This window comes from Falco naumanni, chromosome W, assembly GCF_017639655.2.
Source record: "Falco naumanni isolate bFalNau1 chromosome W, bFalNau1.pat, whole genome shotgun sequence".
Lineage (NCBI taxonomy): Eukaryota > Metazoa > Chordata > Aves > Falconiformes > Falconidae > Falco > Falco naumanni.
Genome location: NC_054079.1, coordinates 25454225 through 25478233, shown reverse-complemented (window position 1 = coordinate 25478233; position 24009 = coordinate 25454225). Strand labels below are relative to the sequence as shown.

At 43.4% G+C, this 24009-nt stretch overlaps 1 protein-coding gene across 7 annotated transcripts in view; it reads right to left on the bottom strand.

Annotated features, from left to right (window-relative positions):
* LOC121080460 (Golgi phosphoprotein 3) overlaps positions 1–4922 on the bottom strand; it is a 52672-nt gene extending 47750 nt beyond the window's left edge. Inside the window, exons 1-2 of one of the 7 annotated variants that reach the window (XM_040578477.1) lie at positions 4837–4922; positions 4423–4612 (exon numbers count right to left, since the gene is read on the bottom strand). In XM_040578477.1, the coding sequence (XP_040434411.1) occupies positions 4423–4461 (39 nt within the window). In that variant the 5' untranslated portion in view covers positions 4462–4612; positions 4837–4922. Of the gene's footprint in view, positions 1–4422; positions 4690–4736 lie in introns of all 7 variants that reach the window. The other 6 variants (XM_040578471.1, XM_040578478.1, XM_040578475.1 and 3 more) reach the window with 6 other exon arrangements.
* Positions 4923–24009: the final 19087 nt, after the last annotated feature.

Here is a 24009-nt window from a genome sequence, read left to right as displayed (position 1 = left end):
GCAAAACTTGGGAGCTTTTGAGTTGATGTTGGGGGGGGGGGGGAAAGATACAAAGATGGCTTTTGAAAACTCAATCATTTGTTACACAGGCAAAAAATTCCCAGATTTCTGCATCATAATATGAATTTCACAAAGCCAAATCTTAAGATCAGGGAAAATGCCACCCATATTTTTAATGTTTTCAAAATTCTTATTTCACCTTTCAGAAAAATATCTTTAGGATTGAAATATAAAATGCAGTAACAAATCTAGCTACTCAGATTTGTAAGAATAAGGAAACTATATTTTAGCACTAAGCTGATCAACACAAAAGAGCACATCTGAAGCAGGCAAACTAGCTCCCTAATAACTTATTGCAATACAATGGAAAGTATCATAAACTGGAGACCTTCACATGAACTATTTGGACAAAAAGCTATGCTGTAACACTAAATCTTCAGCAATGAATTAAGTTTCTGAAAGCCAAACATGAGTAGCAAAGATCCAAGAGAATTTCTGTACCTAACAAAGTGATTTAACATTCCTTCACTCTCACAAATGACATTTCAGTCTTCACCAATGAAAGCAAAAATAAAACCAGAAATATTTACTATTGCAGCAGACTGCAGTACATGACGATTATTTCAGCATACTTTATGTGAGGTTTTTTTCAGTAAATAAGGAGTTAGTTACAGATCAAATAAGTATTTTATCTTATTAAACAATTATCTGAACTACAGAAGTAGGTGCTGTGCCTTGATAGTTGCTTTAATTTGTTTAGTTGTGGCACATTGTATAGAGGACAGGAGCAGCTGTGTGCATTGCTGTATTAAAAAACCAAACACAAACCAACCAACCATAAAAACCCCTACATGTACAAAAAGCTTAAATAGAGTGAGTTATAGAGCACAGCCACCTAGTGCCCTCTCAGTTTTCTATGGGACTGAGTTACAAGATATCTGGAAGAGCTGTAATGAACAAACTGGCCTGTACTCATCTCTTAGCTATCATTTTTAAATAAGCTAACTTAATATTTATCACTCCCTTCTTTTGGGAGCGATGACCTCAGATGCTTCAGTAGTTCTACAGAATAACCTCCCTTTTGCTGTGGCTTTGACCTATCCTACTGCAATACTATTTTTAACCTAATACAACAAAGTATTTTATTTCAGTAAGTATTTTTTTATTCCTATAGCAACAGGCTATTGCTCTACTCTAAATGGATTAACATGATTCCCTTTCTCAGTCATGTTTCTGAAAGGTTTTCAAATAAGTTGCAGGTGTTCTTGCGATGCCCCTTTTGTTCCAGTATATTACCTGCTCCTCCAAGGACACCACATCTGTCATGTTATGCAAGCAAGCACATATTTTAGCACATAGCCCTTAAAACCTATCTTGACCTTGGAAAACAGAAATAGTGATACATACACAGAAGATACAAACAGAAGAGGAACCATTGGTGGAAAAAAGAGTAACCAGCCCACATACATAAACTACATTTTAATTAGGCAAACTTAGGCAAAGGGGGGGGGGGGGGAAGACCATGCCCAGCACGTGCAAATGCAGTTAATTGTGTTCAAGAATTAAGAATGGGATTGTGGTGTGCTGTGTTTGTTTTAGGGCAGATAGACATTCCCATCACTGAACCCATACTGCAGCAACAACCAGGCAACAACTCAAAAATTTTGGCTGTGGTTATTACAATAATTGCACTATCCTGAAAGCAGGATTCATATAAATATCTAACAATCTCCTAGAAACACTAAACTCATCAATCCATCACTGCCTGAATCTTCCTGAAACTCTCTCCTATGAGAAAAGGTAACTTCACTGAAAAATTATAAATGGTATAAACAAAAAAAAACCCTCCAATGTGAGCTACAAGTTACATAGTATTAAGCCATATTCACCAGTGTTTAATATTAGGAATAAAATTACCCAACACCCCCCCAAACTAAGTTATCAATGCAGTTATCAGTGACTTTTCTGAGAAAGAAGCTATTTTTAGAGAAACATGTTCTTAGGCAAATTCAGACTATTTATTTAAAACTCAACACTAAATTATATTATCCTGTTGCAATAAAAAGAAAGGACATTATCAGCTTTAAATTTACTAGCTTTCAACTGAGCTTATAGCTCACATACCTGCCTTTGCCTTTTCCTTACACTTCATGTAGTTTCACAATTATTACAGACCCTACATTGCTTTTCTCTGCTTGCTGTCATGACAAAATCTCACACAAATGTTACATGAAATCAATTCTATCGGAAGTAAAAACTTTATAAAAAGCATTCTCAGACACATAAAGTACCTAAGTTTTGCTTACTTATCATTAGAACAATAGAGAACAAAAAAAAAATCCTCTTTGAAAATGAATCTATATTTTATTTTCAGTTTTAAAAGGAGAAAAACCATGGAGACAAAGCAGTTTACATAGTGTAAGAGAGAAGGGTACAAGCAGACACAAGACCAAAATACAAACTCTGGAGGTTCATGTCTTTACAAAGGTCAGAAACTGTGCTGCAGTTTGTGTACATAAGCACCCTACCCTAGATATGACATCATCATTCTTTTTGTTTGATGTGTCAGCTGCAAAATCTCAAGGGATTCATGAATATCTGTGCCACTGTAATCACTTAGCTCCTTTTTCCATACAAAGAAACATTAGATCATCTGCAGCATTTGCCACTGCTGCACTTAGCAAAAACAGATGATTTACAATTTTGATGCACACCGGTACAAAGCTGGAGTTTTAAGCCCAATGTTAATTTCTTTAACTTTCAATATACTAGGAATACTTGCACCATATATTCTTTCTAGACAGACAGAACATTCCCTGCCTTGAAATCTCTACAGCCTAATGCCCACAAATTCAGAGGATTTAGCACACAATCGGGGGGGGGGGGGGGGGGGGGGGGCTGAAAAATCACCTAGTCTATCCCACTTTCCTCAAGGCAAGACCTCCTAGGCAATCCTGCCTATCTTGTCATGCCTAACTTACTTTCCTGAAACTATTCAGGTATGCAGAAAGAGAAACACGCATACGCACAAGTCTTCAGATTCAACAGGTGGAGGAACACAAATCTACTGACTTTATTAGGATGCCATGGCAAATTCCATCTGAAAAAAAACGGGATTACAAGGATATGGACCAAAATACACAATGAGAGAGAAATAAAATGTTATTGTGGCAGAGGTATATATACAGGTATACCCACACACATTAAAAAGCAAATGTTAACTAGGAAAACTACTCTTTAACCTATTCCTTATCAACCAGCAAATTTATTTTAGATGCAACGTACAGTCAAAGAACATATAACTTGGCAGCTTCCCCACCCCCATTATTCTGCACTCATGAACATGCAGTTTTAAGAGACTTCCACCCAAACCAATAAACTGGCTTCATTATTTTAGATGTGTTATATTATAAATTTAATTATGTAATCTGCTTTTTTTTTGTGTTAACTAAATTAAACTCATATCATGCTTCACCATACACATCAAACTAAACTGACAGGACTGATTTTCTGCAGTGTGTATGCTTTTTATGTTGATTATCTCTTTCAAATTAAACAAAAAATCCAGCACACTGGTAGATGTATACCTTCCTCAATGACTGTCATTCACAGCATCATGACACCCACTTAAGCTACAAATTCAGCAAAAGCACAGAATTACATAATGTCATTTCCTCATTTTGACACACTTATTATTCAAGGCCCATTTTTTGTCAAACATATCTCCCTGAAGTTTAAGACATTTTTAACATGCATTAGTCTGGAAAGTCTTATTAAAAAGGGCTGCTAAGCATCCTAAAGCACCTGAGAACCCCATAAGTACAATATAATTGTGTCTGACAGAACATATAGGAGTAGACAAGTCTCCCACATTAGAGCTAGGGGTAAGTATAGGAACATAAATATCACAGGTTAACCAGGGCCTCCAAGTCAACCACCAAAGCTGTCAGAAGCTCGAGGTTTCCTTCTTCCCCCAAGCTCTATGCTGCTTTCCTTGAGATGCTACAAATATTAGAGCCCCTCTATATAGACCCTGCATCCAAAGGGAGATCCAAAATCTCTGCCAGGTTCCCTTTCACCCAATATCCAAGCTCTTTCCCCACCTCCTCCAAAATCTCGAGCCTGTTCCAGCACATGCCCCTACCCCTACCAACATTGCAGTCCCCATCCCCAGCAACGCCTCTGCCCCAAACCCACAGCAACTCACCCAGTTGCATCCTTGTTCCCATCCCACCCACACCCTAGCGCCACTTAGGCTCCCCTTCCCCATCAACGACCTCCATAAGCCCCCGAATAACCAGCGTGCCCTCAGGCACCCCTTCCCCAGGGTCCCCTAGCACCACCGGGACCCCTCAGCCAGTCCCTGCCAAGCGCCCCTCACCTCGGCCCACCCCAGCCCCGCCACCACGGCCCCGGCCGCACCTCACGGTCCTTGAGGCCCAGAAGCAGCACCTCCTCCATGAGGGTAAGCCGCGTTTCCTTGGAGTCGCCCTTCTCGTCGTCGCCGGGCTCGTCCCAGCGGCCTTCATCCTCTGGGCCGCTCCCCGCTCCCCGCTCCTTGTCGACGGCAGCGCTGCGGGAGGCCTCGGTCCGGCGCTGCACCAGGCCAGAGCTGCGCTGGGTCAGGGAAGTCATGGCTGGAGGTGGCGGGGAGGGAAAAGGCCCACCACAGAGAGGACTCAGCGACAGCTGGGGGGGGGGGGGGGGGGGTAGAGCCGCTTCTGCCTCCACCCTACCCGCACCAGGGCAACGGCCGGCCGGGGAGAGTCATGGGGAACGGGGCTCGGCCGCGGCAGGGGAGACAGAAGCAGGGAAGTAGAGACTAGCTTCCCCCACCTGCGGCGGACGAACTGGCGGAGGCAGCTTCTCTTCCAATATGGCGGCGCGGGCTGACGTCAGCAGAGGATGTGGCAGCACCGGGCGGAAGGGGGTGTGTGAGGACACACGACCGGAAAGGGCCGCAGGCGGGAGGAGCCTTTCGTAGAACAGAAGGTAGGGACAGGGAGCCCTGGGTTCACAATCTCCTCAGTGACTGCGGGCGGTACTGGTTATTATTGATTGTTATTAACCGTTACCTGTGGCTGTGAAGGACGGTTAATCCAACACTCCGGGGGGGGGAAGGGAAGGGGTGCCTGCTGTGGCATAACCCGGGGACTGGGTAGTATGCTCTCTTAAATAAATATTTATTTTTCCCTTAAGAAGTGCCTTATTTACAGCCTTAAGTCTGCTTGATTTCATTTTTAGCTACAAGACCATGTCGGATTGTTAGTTCAGCCCCCTAGGAATATACCTTCATATATATACACACATGCACATTGACTAAGCTCAGGTGAGCACATAAAGCTCAACTTTAAACCCAGTAAATGGAGTCCCTCAGCTCTGTTGTCAATGAGGCATCTTTTCAAACCTTTAGCCCTTTTGAGTGTGGCATCCCAAAAACCTCAAAACTACTCATCAAGGCTAAATCCCATATATGTTTCCAGGTAGCATATTTTATTGAAGAATAAAGGTGCTTAAGATGCAATGATAGCCTACACTTTTTAGTCCACTATTAGGATAGTGCATTTGGCTATATTGAGATATATATAGATTTCTTAAATATAATATGTATCTAAGCTATAAATAAAATATTTATCTAAATATATATATGTCAGTAGGTGCACTCTGTTTACCAACAGCTCCAAGTCACTCCATTATTTCCTACACCCCCAATTCTTGCATAAATTGGTAATTTGACTTGGTGATAATTCAGTATAGCTTCTTCAAGATCATTGTTAAAGAATAGCAGACAAAACCGATCCCCAGAGGATCTGAATCACTCGTGAAAGGGTTAAGGCCCTGAAAACAAGGAAGATGTTGTGAGTACCTTAGATACTTAGTTGGACAAAAGAGGCTCTGGATAGTTGTGGGATAAGGAGTGGGAGTAAAATAAGGGGACACCTGGATAATCTCATGGTAGACAGCTCAGTCTTGGGATCAGACACACAGGACCACAGAGATAAGAAAGTTACAAGAGAGTGGCCTTGAAGGATATGGTCTACTGTGACGTGCGGAAAGCAGACTCCACAATCTGTAAGATTGTAAAGTAGGTATGTTTATTCAGCGCTGGGCAGCACGGGGGAGTAGTCCCGCCAAAACCGTGCGCGCCTAACACGAAAACTTGCTCTGTTTTTATAAGACAACTCATTACATATTCATAATATGATGTAATACACCTATACATATGCATTACCTATCCCCGCTTTGTATTAAAATTAGTTCTGCAAGTCATTTCCATATCTCTCTCCCGACTGAGTTTGCGCAGTGTCCCCCGGTGGTGGTCGTCAGGGGTCCTGAGGATGAAGGCAGGTGAGTCTTCCTCGTGACCCCCACATCTGGCGCAGGCTCAGTAACGTCCTGCTCTTTGTCCAAACCGCAGAACCAGCTTTGGCTTGTTCTTGCAAGGTTGTAATCTTTCTTTGGACTTATATGGTCATGAAGCCCTTTACTCCCGTACACCTTATCACAGTACCCAAGCAAACCGTGTAAGATTTGGCAAACAGCTTAAATTTTACAACTTTTACCCTAAACAGCTAAACAGACTATTACAATTGTTAAACTCTACCCTATCTCTTACCCCGCCTCTCTCTCAGTCCCCCCTTTTCAAAAAAATTAGTAAATTCTTTTACTCAGACTCAAAGTATTGATTAGATTCTAATTTTTGTTGCAGTTGATTTCTCTTCCATTTGCTATAGGAATTTCCAGTTCCCTTAAAACACCAAAATCCACAACGGACAGCTATACTAATAATTAAAAATAGAAAGACAATTACAATGATCATTACAAATAATTGTTTTAACCATGTTAGATTGGGCAACCAGGATGTCAATTTCTCCCATAATTCAAAAAAACTCCAAGAAGTGTTGTCTTGTGTCACTTTACGTAGAATATTTACTTGTTTCCTTATTTCTTGGAGGTCCTCGGTGATTCGCCTGCTCTGATCTGCATACATGCAACAATCTACATTGATCACAGTGCATACCCCTCTTTGAAAGGCTAATAGCAAATCTAAGGCCATACGATTCTGTGATACTATTTTCGATAAGTCAGTAACTTCCTCCTGGAGTGCCAGGAGAGCATCAACTGTCCTGTTTTTTATTGTTTCTATTATAGCCGAGATGTTTATTATTGCCTTTTCCAACTCACTAACCCCTAAAAACGGAATGAACCATCGCGCAAAACTGTGGAAACTCGTTGGTCTGTTTATGAGGGGGTTATTTACGATGTTCCGTTTTTTCCTTATGGGGGGTCGCGTTAACCCGTCAATGATAGTAATATTGGGGACCAGACCTCCCAGAGTGCATGCTCCTCGCCATCCTATGGGCAAGACTTTATGAGCCGTTGTGCCACACAACCAATACCACCCTGTCCCTTGTGGGGTCGGGAGACCGGTATAGTTCAATTTCAAAAATCCCAAATCTCTACCTGTCATATTTAATGTATGACTTCTGTTACAATTTAGGTGTTCTCCCACGAACAGTCCTTTTCCCGAACTTACCAGGCAGTTATCCCCTAATATGCTGGTCTCTTCGACAGTGATTTTTAATTCTCGTCCCCACTTAACCTGAGGGTCTGTGCTCCAGATTGTATTTCCCCAAAAGGAGCCATCTTGGCGGTTCGTCAGGGAAACTGGCAGTGGGATGCCTATTAACGGTATCTCATAACCAGCATGCCTTGGTATTTGGGTACAGATCCAGCAATCTGTTTTATTTAAAATTTTGGTGATGTTTTGAATCGCCTGTACATACCAGTTCTCTCGCCAGGCCGCTGTGTCTATCACCTGTAAAATTATCAGAATCATGTTAAATTTAACCCACATCCTATCTTTTTAGCTTGAGCTTTAATGGCCCTTGAATTTCTGATGTCCAAAGCTTTTGTGGCGACTTCTTCACACTGGTATGATGAATCCAGGAATTCTGTTCTTTAATTTTGATTGCTGTGAAGGAGGTGAGGAGTACTTGGTATGGTCCTTCCCACTGTGGTTTCAAGGTTTTTTCTGCAAGAGACTTTACATATACATAATCTCCAGGTTGGATATCATGTACAGGCCCATCCAGACCCCTTCCTCGGGTCCCAATTACATGTTTTCCAATTTTATTGAGCTGTTTGCTCAATGCCACCATATAGGAAGTCATAATTTCGTCCCCAATTTGCATTGATGTCCCCTTTTGTATTCCATAGGGGCGTCCATACAGAATTTCAGAAGGGCTCAGTCCTTCCCTTGCCCTCGATCTTGTCCGTATACGCAAAAGGGCTAAAGGGAGAGACTGAGGCCATGGCAAGTTTGCTTCTTGTCCCAATTTTACAATTTGCTGTTTGATTAAGTGGTTCATTTTCTCCACTTGGCCACTCGACTGAGGGCGATATGGGGTGTGAAGTTGCCAATCTGTACTTAAATGGTGGCTGATTTGTTGCACTATTTTTGAAACAAAGTGTGGTCCTCTGTCAGAGGATATGGTTGCTGGAACCCCAAAACGTGGTATTATTTCTTGTATTAGTATTTTAGTTACCTCCCGAGCCTTGGCAGTTCTGGTTGGGAACGCTTCTGGCCAACCTGAAAAGGTATCAGTTAATACCAGCAAATATCGGTACCCCCCTTTTCTTGGAAGTTCTGTGAAATCAACCTGCCATTGTTGTCCAGGCCCATTACCCTTTCCAATCTGGCCCATTTCTAATTTGGGAGTATTCTTTGGATTAGTCTGGAGGCAAAGGTCACACTGTTGAGTCACCTGTCTCACTGTGGTATATAAGTTTCTAGCTACAATATCTTTTATCAGATGTTTATACAGAGCCTCCATTCCTCAATGTCTCTTCCTATGTTCTTCCTGTATTAAGTGCCACAGTAAATATGAGGGAACAATTAACTTTCCCTGTGGGGTATAAGCCCATCCCTCTTTATTATATGACCCTGCTAAGTCTGAAATAAGTTTCTGATCTTCCCTAGTGTATTTTGGTTTATCTTGTAGGGAAATATGCCTATCGGGGATTAAAGCCCCTGCTACTTTTATTTTCATTTTGGCCACTTGTTTTGCCTCTCTATCCGCCAGTTCATTCCCTTTTTCCAAATCTGAGCTCACTCTCTGGTGTGCCTTAATATGCATGAACAGCTTCTAGTAACTTCAGAATTTCTTCTGCATGTTTGATATTTTTCCCTTGGGAGTTCAATAAACCTCTTTCTTTCCAAATTGCTCCATGTGCGTGTACAACTCCAAAAGCATATTTTGAGTCTGTGTAAATGTTTACAGTTTTGCCCTGAGCCAACTCCAGAGCTCGAGTTAGGGCAATTATTTCTGCCTTTTGTGCGGAGGTGTTCATGGGCAAAGGTCCTGACTCTGTTACCTCTTGACTGGTGGTGATGGCGTATCCAGCGTGTCGATTGCCATTCAGGACATAGCTGCTCCTGTCTGTGAACTAGTTTTCTATGGGGCTATCCTTTAAGTCTGGGCAACTTGCGTATGTTGCTTCAATAGTTTCTAGGCAGTCATGATGCACTGGCTCTCCTGTGTTTCCGCTGAGAAAAGAAGCTGGGTTGACAATGTTAGTAACCACAATTTCCACATCATCCTGTTCCACTATTACAGCTTGATATCGCAGGAATCTTTGTGGAGATAGCCAGTGTCCACCCTTTGCTTCCAATACTGCCGACACTGCATGGGACACAAAAACAGTCATTTTCTGGCCCAGGGTGAATTTTCGGGCTTCCTGTATATTTAGTATCACAGCCGCAACTGCCCTTAGGCATCCAGGCCAGCCCTTTGCAGTCGCGTCTAACTGTTTAGAGAGGTAGCCAACTGCCCGACGATACGGACCTAGCTCCTGTGCCAATATTCCTAGGGCAATGCCCTGTTTCTCGTGAGAAAAAAGGAGGAACGGCTTACCCACATCCGGGAGTCCTAAGGCCGGGGCTGACATCAGAGCCTTCTTTAGTTGTTCAAAAGCTTGTTCAGCCTCTTTATTCCATTCGAGGTGTTTCTGTTCAGTCGCTGTCAGCGCATATAATGGTTTAACAAGCAGTCCATAATTGTAGATCCACAATCGACACCACCCTGTCATTCCCAGAAAGGTTCGCAATTCCTTTACCGTCTGGGGTTTTTTAGTTTGGCGTATCACCTCTTTGCGGGCCTGCCCCAAAGTTCTCTGTCCCGCACTGATTTCATAGCCCAAATAATTCACTTTACGCTGCATTACCTGAGCCTTCTTCCTAGACACCCTGTATCCTTGAAGCCCTAAGAAATTCCTTGCGGCAACACCGTCCAAGTGAGCTGGGTCTTTCGACCACTTTTAGGATTTTCCCACTCGAATGCAAACAACTTTTGACTGGCTTCGCGGAGAGGGAGGCAAAAGAAAGCATCCTTTAAATCTAGAACAGTAAACCAGATTAATTCAGGTGCCAATGCAGTCAGTAGGGTATACGGGTTTGCCACGACTGGGTAGAGATCCTCAGTAATCCTGTTCACTGCACGCAAGTCTTGAACCACCCTATATGACCCATCGGACTTCCGAATAGGTAATATAGGAGTATTGAATTCAGACTCACATTCCTTTAATAGTCCTAGCTGCAAAAAATTTTCTATCACCGGCCGGATTTTTTCCCTGTCCTCTTTCTTTAGAGGATATTGTTTAATCCTTACTGGTCGTTGACCTTCCTTTATCTTAACTTCAACAGGTGGAGCATTTTTCGCTCTTCCAGGCACATCAGTAGCCCAGACTCCTGGATACACTTGGTTCAGAATTTCCTCATCGATTTTCCCTTCTGAGGGGAGACTAGTTAGGACTAGACTTAATGCCTGTGTATATTGTTGATCCTTTACCTCCAAAGTAATTTCCCCTTTTTCAAAGGTGATCTTTGCTCCTAATTGTTCCAACAAATCTCTCCCCAAAAGTGCCTTTGGAGAGTTGGGCATATATAAGAACTTGTGGATACCCCATTGCTTTCCCAATTTATACTTTAAAGGCTTGCAAAAATACGCCTTTTCACTTTGGCCAGTTGCTCCCTGTACTACAACGTAATCATCTCCTAAAGGCATTAAGGCTTGATTTAAAACCGAATATGTCGCTCCTGTATCTATCAAAAACTCCACTTGCTGCTGCTTTTCCCCTAGCTTAATTGTAACCAGTGGATCCGCTAGGGTAGATTCCCCAGGTTCCCGTCAGTCTTCTATTACATTGGCTATCTTCACATTCGCTGAGGTTTTCCGACCCCCTTCCCTGTTTCTAGGACATTCCCTTTTCCAATGACCAAAGCCCCTGCATATAGCGCACTGATCCCTTTCCAATCGAGACGAATCTCTCCTACCACCTCTCCGTTCCCCTTTTTCTTGAATGGCAGCTATCAATTTCCTTTGTCCCCGCCGATATTCTTCTTCTCTATTACTAAACACCCTCCATGCTTCATCCAACAATATCTCTAAGTTTCTACCTTCTGTAGAACGCAGCTTTTGAAGTTTTCGCCTTATGTCCCCTGCAGATTGACCCAGGAATAAAGAAACTAATTGCTGGATCCCTACCTCAGACCCAGGGTCCAGCGGCGTGTTACAGCGCATCACATCCCTCAGCCGATCCAGGAACTCAGACGGGGACTCAGAAGGAGTTTGCTTAACTGCATATAAAGCTGACCAGTTTATAGTTTCGGGAATTGCTCTCTCCATTCCCTTCGAAACCCATTCCTGATATTCCTGTAATCTTTGCATATGTGCCGATCTATTAGCATCCCACTTTGGGTCTTGGAGGGGGAAATGTTCCTTAACATCCCCTCCTGTAATTTTATAATGATCTTCGGCCAAATTTCCTGCTGTTTTCAAAACTAGCTGTTTTTCAGTTTCAGTCAAATATTCCAATAATAATTGTATATCATTCCAATCGGGATTGTGTTGTTTTACGATAAATTGGAAATGCCTGGCTACACTTATCGGGTCATTTCTATAATCCTTTGCAATCTTTCTCCACTCTCCCAAATCAGCAGTGGAGAAAGGCACTTTAATTAGCATTGTTCCACCATCTGGCCCCACCGCCTCTCTGAGGGGTGCTTGTAAAGTAGTCAGGGCAGACTTCTGCCGAGTGTGGGAAGATACAGGGCTATCAGGAGGATTAAAAGCTCCTTCCGAATCCACATCTTTGTCCCGTGCCCGGGGGGGGGGGGGGGGGGGGGGGGGGGAAGTTTAAACAAGTCATTTAAGTCTTGTTCTGGGGCTTGGTGAACTTTGTCTGCCTTTGTACACCTCTGCCCAATGCTGCAGGAAGAACAGCATCTTTTTAGTTTACTTCTACCCCCTTTATTTTCTCGCTCCAATGCGAGTACCATAGGGTCCTGTGGGGGTATTATCCCACAGTCCCTTTGCCACTCCGGATGGTTTCGCAAAGTGAAAAACATATCTGCATATGATACTTCATCCCATTTCCCTTCTCTTCTCAAGAACAGCATAAGCTGTAACAAAGTATTATAATCCAATGTTCCATTAAATGGCCACTTAACTTTGCCCTCTAACTTATACAATGGCCACCACTGATTACAATATTTAATGAGGGTCTTTTTTACTTTCTGTGCTTCCCTTCCCAACAATATCCTTCCAATGGGTGAGTATACAACCCAGAGGACTCTTTTTTAGTATCCCTCCTTGGGTGTTACCCATTTTCAATATACTCTTAAGGGATTCAAACTGACTTTTAAATTCTCTCTTTTTACGCCTGTCAGCCACACTCTCACTTATTCTCACTCAATTCCACTCTCACGGACGTCCATGCACTCAGAGAAAATCACACACACATCACTTCACACAAACACTATGGTTCGACAAATTCAAATCGGTAGTCTATTCCAAATGCCTTATTGCCATAACCAAAATCAATACCAAAAGAAATCTAACATAGCATCGCTCCAGTTAACAACCTTCTAGCAGCTGCAAATATCTTGTAAATTACAAGAGGCTCGCTTACCCTTCTCCTGCTTCTCATATACCGGTCATTAGCAGGTCCATCCTGGCTCCCAACAACGGGATACAGCAGTTACCTCAAACTCAGTCGATCTATCCCCGAGATCGCTACCGGCCGCTCTATCAGCCAGCGAGTTTCCCAATTGCAGTCCCAAACTGCAGTCCCAAACCCTACAGGTACCCAACCCACGGGCACTATGCTGCATGCCAGACGTGTCTGCACGATTTATCAGCAGCCCCGAATGTGCGTACGCTTAAGTCCCTTCGTTAAACATTCCGTTAAATCCGCAGCTTCAAGAGGCTGTTGTCCACTCCCGCGGTGATCGGCTGGCAGCGGAGACTCCTCCGAGTAAAATGCTCGGGGCGCGCCTAGGAGCGTCCGCTCCGCAGTCGGTCCCGCAGCCGAGTGGAGATCCTCCTGGCTGGCTCGCCAAAACTGACGTGCAGAAAGCAGACTCCACAATCTGTAAGATTGTAAAGTAGGTATGTTTATTCAGCGCTGAGCAGCACGGGGGAGTAGTCCCGCCAAAACCATGCGCGCCTGATACGAAAACTTGCTCTGTTTTTATAAGACAACTCATTACATATTCATAATATGATGTAATACACCTATACATATGCATTACCTATCCCCGCTTTGTATTAAAATTAGTTCTGCAAGTCATTTCCATATCTCTCTCCCGACTGAGTTTGCGCAGTGTCCCCCGGTGGTGGTCGTCAGGGGTCCTGAGGATGAAGGCAGGTGAGTCTTCCTCGTGACCCCCACATCTGGCGCAGGCTCAGTAACGTCCTGCTCTTTGTCCAAACCGCAGAACCAGCTTTGGCTTGTTCTTGCAAGGTTGTAATCTTTCTTTGGACTTATATGGTCATGAAGCCCTTTACTCCCGTACACCTTATCACAGTACCCAAGCAAACCGTGTAAGATTTGGCAAACAGCTTAAATTTTACAACTTTTACCCTAAACAGCTAAACAGACTATTACAATTGTTAAACTCTACCCTATCTCTTACCCCGCCTTTCTCTCAACTGATCCCAGGACTGAGTTTGGGCAGCAGTAAAGGTCAATCAGTGGGTACAGTGAAGACTACTACAAGCCTTCATCTGAAGGCCCCCAAAGACCACCCTAAGACCACAGGGGAAGATGACTGCACATATGGACAATACATTTGCATATGTTAATGAGTTCCAAGAAATGCCATGTATATGTAAATGAGTTCTCAGAAATCTTATGAATACGTATAACTTCATGATACTCTAAAAGTTTACCAAATTGGTGGAGCACTTATGGTGGAGCTATCCCCAGTGCTACTCCAGCACTGCAATGAAGAATACCTTGTTTAATAACAGTCTGCTGTTATTGAGTTATAATTATATCAGACTCCTTACCCAGCCACACCTAGCCTCCCACTTCAGTGCGGTTCAAAAGCAAGGGAGTTTGGATGCTGCCGATCCTTGTATCACTCACACCAGTGTTTGCTGATTGTTCCTCTTCTGTGTTTTGAGGCCTGCCAATTATTCAGTCCACTTACTGTGTGACATTCTGATTTTATCTTTCTAGCTTTTTTAATTAAAAGTTTTTACTGTACCAGGTCAAATGCCAAACAAAGCTTAAGAATATAACATCACAGTTACTTTTATCAAATAAGCACTCGCTCAAAGAAGAGATACCACAATATCATTACAATATCTGTTTTCTGGAAACATCTTTTCTGAGTAATAATTATACTCAAGTCTTTATTCATTTAGACCTATATAAGCCACTCAGATATTTTGCTGAGTATTATGATCAAGATAACAGGCATGTAGTTAACCTCATGTCATGGTTTAATCCCAGCCAGCAACTAAGCACCACACAGCTTCTTGTTCACTCCCCTCACAGTGGGATGGGGAAGAGAATTGGAAGAGTAAAAGCGAGAAAACTCATGGGTTAAGATACAAACAGTTTAATAGGTAAAGCAAAAGCAGGCAAAGCAAAACAAGGAATTAATTCACTACTTCCCATCAGCAGGCAGGTGTTCAGTACTATTTCCAGGAAAGCAGGGCTCCATCACACATAACAAGTACTTAGGAAGACAAACACCATCACTCCAAACATTCCCCCTCTTCTTTCTTCTTCCCCTAGCTTTATATGCTGAGCATGATGCCACATGGTAGGGAATATCCCTTTGGTCAGTTGGGGTCAGCTGTCCCAGCTGTGTCCCTTCCCAACTTCTGGTGCACCCCCAGCCTACTTGCTGGTGGGGTGGGGTGAGAAGCAGAAGAGGCCTTGACCCTGTGTAAACACTGGCCAGCAATAACTAAAACCAAGACCAACACCCAGCTCATTAAAACCTCCTTTCAGGTAGTTGTAGAGAGCAATAAGGTCTCCCATGAGCCTCCTCTTCTCCAGACTAAACAACCCCAGTTCCCTCAGCTGCTCCTCATAAGACTTGTGCTCCAGACCCTTCACCAGCTTCATTGCCCTTCTCTGGACACATTCCAGCATCTAAATGTCTTTGTTGTAGTGAGAAGCCCAAAACTGAACACAGGATTCAAGGTGCAGCCTCGCCAGTGCCGAGTACAGGGGGATGATTGCTTCCCTAGCCCTGCTGGCCATACTATTTCTGATTCAAGCTAGGATGCTGTTGGCCTTCTTGGCCACCTGGGCACACTGCTGGCTCATGCTCAGCTGGCTGTCTGTTGGGGTCTGCAGACAAGTTAGTTGACTTCAAAGACTTAGCCGTGTACTTTTAAGACAGCCACAAATTGTCAGGTATGTAAACAGGGTGTGAAGAATCAGAACTTAGAACCGCAGCATACGGGCACCTACAGCAACAGCAAATAGCAAGCAAGCAGAAGGACACAAAAACCTATCAGGGTCTGACACCTGTACTGTCTAAGATATAAAAATAGTTTGTGTAAGCAATAAAAGCCATTTTGTCCTAACCCAACCATGCAGACAGTGTTTTTTCAGTCCACCTCAACCTGTGTCACCACAGCTGTCAACCAGCACCCCCAGGTCCTTTTCTGCCAAGCAGCTTTCCAGCCACTCTTCCCCAAGCCTGTAGCATTGTGTGGGGTTGTGACCCACATGCAGGACCCGGCACTTCTTGTTGAACCTCAGACAATTGGCCTTGACCCATCAATCCAGTCTGTCCTCTTCAGAACCTTCCTGCCCTCAAGAAGATCAACACTTCCCCCCCCACTTGGTATCATCTGCAAACTTCCTGAGGGTGCACATGATCCCTTCATCCAGATTATTGATAAAAACATTAAACAGAACTGGCCCCAATACTGAGCCCTGGGAACATCACGTGTGACCAGCCACCAGCTGGATGTAACTCCATTCACCACCACTCTTTAGGCCCAGCTATCCAGACAGTTTGGTTTGTTTTTTGGTTTTGGTTTGGTTTTTTTTTTTTTTTTTTTTTTTTGGGGGGGGGGGGTGGGGTGGGTGTTGTTTTGTTTTTTTTTTTTTTAAACTCAGCAGAGTATGCCTGTCCAAGCCATGAGCAGCCAATTCCTCCAGGAAGATGTTGTAGGAAACTGTGTAAAAAGGCTTTACTAAGGTCCAGGTAGACAACATCCACAGCCTTTCCCTTGTCCACTAGGCAGATCACCTTGTCATAGAAGGAGATCAGGTTCATCAAGCTGGACCTGCCTTTCATAAACTTAAGCTGCCTAGGCCTGATCCCCTGGTTGTCCTGTACATGCCAAGTGATGCTACTCAAAAAGATTTGCTCCATAATCTTCCTCAGCACCGAGGTCAGGCTGACAGGCCTGTAGTTCCCTGAATCCTTCCTGGCCTTCTTGTAGATGGGCATCACATTTACTAACCTCCAGTTAACTGGGACCTCCCCAGTTAGCCAGGACTGTTGATAAATGATTGAAAGTGACTCAGTGAAGAATTTCACCAGCTCTCTCAGTACCTTTAAGTGGGTCCCATCCAGCCCCATAGCCTTGGGTGTGTCTATGTGGTGAAACAGGTCACTGACCATTTCCCCTTGGATTATGGGGGCTTCATTCTGCTCCCCATCCCTGTCTTCCAGCTCAGGGGGCTGGGTACCCTGAGAACAACTAGTCTTGCTATTAAAGACAGAGGCAAAGGCAGCATTAAGCACCTCAGCCTTTTCCTCATCCTTTGTCACTGTGTTTCCCCAACACATCTAATAAGGGCTGGAGATTCTCCTTAGTCCTCCTTTTGCAGCTAATGTAGCTATAGAAACATTGTTTATTGTCTTTTATGGCAGTAACCAGATTTAGTTCTGGTTGGGCTTTGGCCTTTCTAATTTTCTCCCTGCATAGCCTCACAACATCCTTGTAGTCCTCCTGAGTTGCCTGCCCCTTCTTCAAAGGTCATAAACTCTCTTTTTTTCCCCCCTCGAGTTCCAGCCAAAGCTCTCTGTTCAGCCAGGCTGGTCTTCTTCCCTGCTGGCTTGTCTTTTGGCACATATGGACAGCCTTCTCCTGTGCCTTTAAGATCTCCTTCTTGAATAATGTCAGGCCTTTCTAGCCTCTTTTGCCCTTCAGGACTACAACCCAAGGGACTTTGTTGACCAAGCCCCTAAAAAGGCCAAAGTCTGCCCTCCAGAATTGCAAAATACCAGTTGTGCTGACCTCCCTCCATCCTCCTCCAATAATCAAAAACTCTATAATATCATGATTTCTATGCCCAAGATGGCCTCTAACCACCACATCAAACACAGTTCATTCTCTGTTTGCAAACAACAGGTCTAGCAGGGTGCCTTCCCTAGTTGGCTTACTCACCAGTTGTGTAAGGGAGTTAACTTCTGTTAAAGAAAATGTATTTTGATTTAAGAAATTTGAAGTGCTGAAGCTGCTAAATGGCAGAACCAGACCTTGGCCCTTGTATAGCCCTAATCCAAAATTGGTTTAAAACCCAGTCAAGCTAATCAGTAGAACAATAGAGAAACAATAGATGATCAATTTGTATACACAGGTGCTCTCAGAAATGCAGGTATTTTTTAGAAAAAGTAATATAGATGAATAGGAATTGCTTGTTCAAAGACTAAGTGTGCTTGAATGTCACAGCACTCTCCAAACTATCAAGCTGCAAGAAGGTCTTTTACCATCTCATACCAGCATACTCTTCATGCCAGTCCCTCTGCTGCCTTCTCCTTGTCTTGCCTCATCCAGGGTGTGTGTTCTTTCTCTTCTCTCTGCTTCTTCCTCTCTCACCTTCTCTTCCTCAGCTGCTCTCTCTTCACTGGCTCTCAACTACTTAACGAGTCACACCTGCACCTTATCTACATCAGCCAACCCACATTGTATATTATCAATGCTAATTAACCCAGCTTCATTCCACTACACTTCCCCCCTTTTTTAAAAAAAAATTCATACCTTATGTTTTTAACAATCATTACAACCTTTTTACAAATACATTTTTCATACAGTCCTCTATAACTCCTCTACAAATCCCCTTTTTAACATTTCATACCTCATGTTTTTACCAACCATCACAACCTTTTTACAAATAAACTTTTCATACAGTTTGGACAACTTGTCCCTGAACTCATACTCATATTCCATCTTCATTTTTATCTTGGGTTTTTCATCTTCTGCAGGTTGATCACCTTTCTTCTTAACTGCTTTCTTAGCATCTGGGATTTTGATTTCTTCAGAGGGCGGCTCTGAAGAACTTATAGTGCCTTGTCCTTTTGCCTCTTGGATCATACTGGACGGTAACCTGAGTGATTTTTCAGCAGCAACAAATCTAGAATACAGCACTAACACATCATTCTGTGTCCTGAAAAATCTTCTTAACATCCTTGTGGTGGCCCATTTCTTCTTCAACTGGGAAGACCTTCAACGAGCACATAAATGCTAGCAACAATACCACCAGGCCGAGCAGCAGCAGCAACAGCAGGAGCCGCTCACAGCACCACACTGTTCCCACACCTTCCCCTGGCACAGCCATCACCACTGTCTAGCCGGACCCGCTCTGGACCCACCATCACTGCAGGCTGCTGCTACATCTAGTTGTGTACTTCACCGCTATTGCTCATTACCCTCAGTCTCTTAATTCCATAGCAGTCAGGCTTCCTTCTCTTTGATCCCAATGGCTCACCTTCACCAGTATCTGATCCAGATCCCCAGGCTCTTCCCACCTATCTCAACATGATCTGGATCACAGGCTATTCCCACCTGTCTTCACTACATTGGGTCACTACCATTACCGTTTCAAACATGCCCTGGCACAGCCATCACCACTGTCCCTACTTGTTACACTCAGTCTCATAATCTGAAGGGCCTCACACAGGGCACCAAGTATCACAGTGCTCTCTAAACTATCAAGCTGCAACAAGATCTTTTACCATCTCATGCCAGCATACACTTTGTACCAGTCCCTTTGCTGTCTTCTCCTCCTCTTACCTCATCCAGGGTGCATGTTCTTTCTCTTTTCTCTGCTTCTTTCTTTCTCCCCTTCTCTTCCTCATCTGCTCTCTCTTCATTGGCTCTCAACCCCTTAACTTAACAAGTCACACCTGCACCTTATCTACATCAGCCAACCCGCTGTCCCTGAAGCCAACCCACAGTTGTATATTATCAATGCTAATTAACCCAGCTTCATTCTTCTACACTTGAAGAACTGTGTGAGTTAAAACAGGCAGAAAGAAGATCATGATCTGAGGACTTTGGAACTGAGGCAGAGACTACAACCAGAATAGATGAATCAACTGGGATAGGATCAGATGATGGATTTGCAGAACTGACAAGACCAAAAAAAACTGCTGAAAACTTTGAATATTGACTAATAATCTGATTAGTGTATGTAAGCTGTGCTTCATTTTTTTGTTCTCTGTCACTCACTGTGGTGGTGGCCCAACTCTGAGTTGTGATTAAAGCAAGCCTAGTGGTACCCACATCTGTGTGATTTTTCTCCTTTAATATCTTCCACACCAGGAACCTCCTGGACTATGTCTCCACTGTACTGTATTTCTAGCAGACATCTGGTAAGATGAAGTCCCCCATGAGAACAAGGGCTAGCTGTTGTGAGACTTCTCCCAGCTGCTTATAGAATATTTCATCTGCCTCTTCATCCTGGTTGGGTGGTCTATAACAGACTCCCACCAGGATATCTGCCTTGTTGGCCTTCCCCCTGATTCTTACCCATAAACACTCAACCCTATCATCACCATAGTCAAGCTCTAGACAGTTGAAACACTCCCTAACGTACAGGGCTCCCCTTTGTTAGAGGAAGAAGGGCAGGCGTCTCCTCAAAAATGTATGCGTCTCCTCAAAGCTGTGTGCCTATGTGACCAGACATCGCACCCATGACTAGTCACCATACCCACATTCCTGGGCAGACATATACAATCACAATCGATGTCCATTGTCCCCATTTCACACTATTTCTCCATATCAATCCCCCCTTTTCTATCAAACTAAGTAAATTCTTTTACTTAAGCAGTCTTCCCGAATGATATAAAGCATCATACATAAGCGTTACCTGCTGCGGGCATTTCGGGCGGGCGGGAGTCAGATTCAAATACTCATGGAGTTCAAGATCTGATCCGTTTATTGTACAAACCAGGTACACTTTTATAAGGCACTCTATAAGCGTGTGATAATATGATTGGCTATTTTACAAGCGTATAATAATATGATTGGTTAACAATTGTTTATTGGCAAGATTTCTGTTTCTACTTTTTCAGGCACGTAGGCTCTTTTCTGCTGTTTCCCAGCTCCTCTTATCGCGTCCTGCTGGCCCTGGTTTTGTGCAAGCACCTGCAATTTGTTCCTCCCTCTTCATTCCACTGTTCTGATCGTGCCCTCGTCTTATTTCTTCAGTATTTTTCCACTTGCTTCAAAGTTCAGTATAATCATTCAATACAGCAAAAGCCCCAACACCTCCCCCTTTCTTTTTAAATACAGCATTAATACTGCGTTCCACACAACTTTGGAAACATTGTAAAAGACAAGGCACTAAAAGTAACAAAAGAATAACAAACAACAATATCAACACAGCAAGAGCCCCAACACCTCCCCCTTTCTTTTTAAATACAGCATTAATACAAAAGGCAAGGCACTAAAAGTAACAAAAGAATAACAAACAACAATATAGACAGACCTTGTTTCAGTAAATCCCTCAATCACCCTCCAATGCCCAAAGAAGCAAACCACGCATCTATACCTGAAGAACCTTTTTTTAACTTGATGTATACGATCTCTTAACTCCTCCAGCTGTCGGTGGATACTTCGTCCCATTTTCCCCCTCTCCTCAGAAACAACATTAATTGCAGGAGAGTGTTATGAAACCCAAGGGCGATTTTTCACAGGGCTTACTCCTTCCATTTCCCATTTTACAATTTTAATTACTTTTTCTCCGGTCGCCTTAGCCACCCAAGGTCGGAAACACGGATACAGCTCCTTGTTTATATTGCACTCAAACGCATGTCTCAAGCACTCTTGCACTCACACTCAGTCAAAATAATTAAGCTATACACTGAAAATCAAAATGCGCATCTCAATCACACCATTCACACTCTCCGGGCAGTCCTCAGTCACACAAGCAGTATGTTATACGGTACCGTGCACTTATGTACAACTTTTAGAAACACTGACAGTTCACAAAGCATGCATTTCAATGAACAATTGCCAAAAAACAAACAACAAACAAAAACCACATTTTTCCTGGTTTGAAGCAGAGTGTTAAGTTTTCCGCTATTTGCTACGAATTACCAGAATATTATTATTTTTCAACATACATTTCATAACTCCGAGTTTTGAACATGTAACAAGACAACACATAGAACAAACAAGACACAGAGCGCTATTTCAGTTGTTACATTCTAGGAATTCCCCAATTCTTAAGACAACCTAAAGGAAGTTTTTAGCTTCCCCCCCCTTTTTTTTTTTTTTTTTTTTTTTCTTTCCTCCTGGGGGCTGCGCGCCGGACGTCTCCGTGCGTCTCACCAGCCGCCCCGTTACTAAACATACCGTTTTATCCGTGGATCCAGGGGTTTCTCTTCTGCTCCCGGGTGAACAGCTGAGAAGAGGAGGCTCCTCCGAGGAAATCTCCCGGGGCGCGCCTAGGAGCGTCCGCTCCGCAGCTGGTCCCTCAGCCGAGCAGAAATCCTCCTGCCTGGCTCGCCAAAACTGACGTGCGGAATTTGACTCTATAACTCGAAAGTTATAAAGTAGGTATGTTTATTGCGTGCAGATGCACGGGGGATCGCTCCTCCACAAGCGTGCATACCCGAAGTGACAAACCATCCCACATTTATACAATGAAACAAATACAATGAAACAAATGAATATTCAATTAACGCCTATACATATTCGTTACCTAAACCCCGCTTCGTATGTTAATTAGCTTATCAGTCCTTTGCCTGGAATGTGGTGGTCTTGCAGGTTTGTAGGTGATTCATGTTCTTGTGACCATCCGATCTTCTCCAGCAATGAAACTTAGCACTCCCTCCCTCTAGATAGCATTGGAATATCTCTCATCCTTTTCTCATTCTTTTTTTTTTTTTTTAAATAGCCCCTTTTGTTAGAGGAAGAAGGGCAGGCGTCTCCTCAAAACTGTCGTGCGAGCCAAAGTCTTTACCCCCTTAGTCCCGACTTGCACAGATTCCCACAAGTCCTCTCCCACTTTCTTCCATGTTTCATTATTATATACATCTTGCGTAGAAGCAAGGAAACCACGGTGGCGACTCCAACATAGCAGATCAATTACTGCCTGCCGTGAGACTGGCATTTCAGTTTTCTCTGCCAGTTTCATCAAACTGTCTACGATTGCTTTTTCCACCACTGATGCAGTGATTCCCATCCTGCTTAAATTTCCTGACTCACCGGTCAGCCGTGCACGTTCCGCCTTTCTTCGGGCGCCCAGCTCTCTCTCCTCTGGCAGCAGGATCCTCGCCGGCTCCGCAGATTGTAACACGATCCTTAACGAATCCTCCTGACTTTTCGACCGATCCACACGTCGGGGTCACCAGATGCTGCGGGCATTTCAGGCGAGCGGGAGTCAGATTCAAATACTCATGGAGTTCAAGATCTGATCCGTTTATTGTACAAACCAGGTACACTTTTATAAGGCACTCTATAAGCGTGTGATAATATGATTGGCTATTTTACAAGCGTATAATAATATGATTGGTTAACAATTGTTTATTGGCAAGATTTCTGTTTCTACTTTTTCAGGCACGTAGGCTCTTTTCTGCTGTTTCCCAGCTCCTCTTATCGCATCCTGCTGGCCCTGGTTTTGTGCAAGCACCTGCAATTTGTTCCTCCCTCTTCATTCCACTGTTCTGATCGTGCCCTCGTCTTATTTCTTCAGTATTTTTCCACTTGCTTCAAAGTTCAGTATAATCATTCAATACAGCAAAAGCCCCAACAGTTACCCTTTTAAACATTCTCCAAACCCACAAATATAACATAATGGTTAGTATTAAGGAAATTCCTAAACTGATCAATAAGATCACAATGGGGTGTACCATAGTGTTAAGAATTCCTGTTGCAGAAGGTGACCAGCCAAAGAGAGTATCCCACCAATTATGGTTTCCATCCTGTTCTACCTTTTTAAAACTTTCTTGATCCCCTCTACATCATGATGGATCATAAGAAGAGTTTCATGTCCCTTTTCTTTGGTTTCTTCCAGTATACGTTGTAAATCTGCATGTTTTAATAGTTCTTTTATACTACTTATATTTAGTCCTATGGGGGTAGGAATTATCACCTGTGATAGGGTAAAGTTAGATGTAAAATTACAGATACAGTAATTTGAATATTGTGCAGTCTCCTTTACCTCCCCATCTACAGTTATTGTGTTACACTTAGTTCTCAAACACGCACATCCCTTCCCTGCATATATAATTACTGTTTTCAAGTTTGCATTTGGTCGGGCCTCGAAATGACATATTTTCTGATCTGTATCTAAACAAGTATCCTGAGCCATTATAGTATTGCTTTCACAGAGGAAGCCCTGCTGCTCTCGCATAATACAAGATTCTAAATCTACTGTTTGCCACTTGTTGCCTGTCTTTCTGGCCCATGTTCTATGTTCAAAAGGGTATAGGAGCACCCCATTATGGTTAAT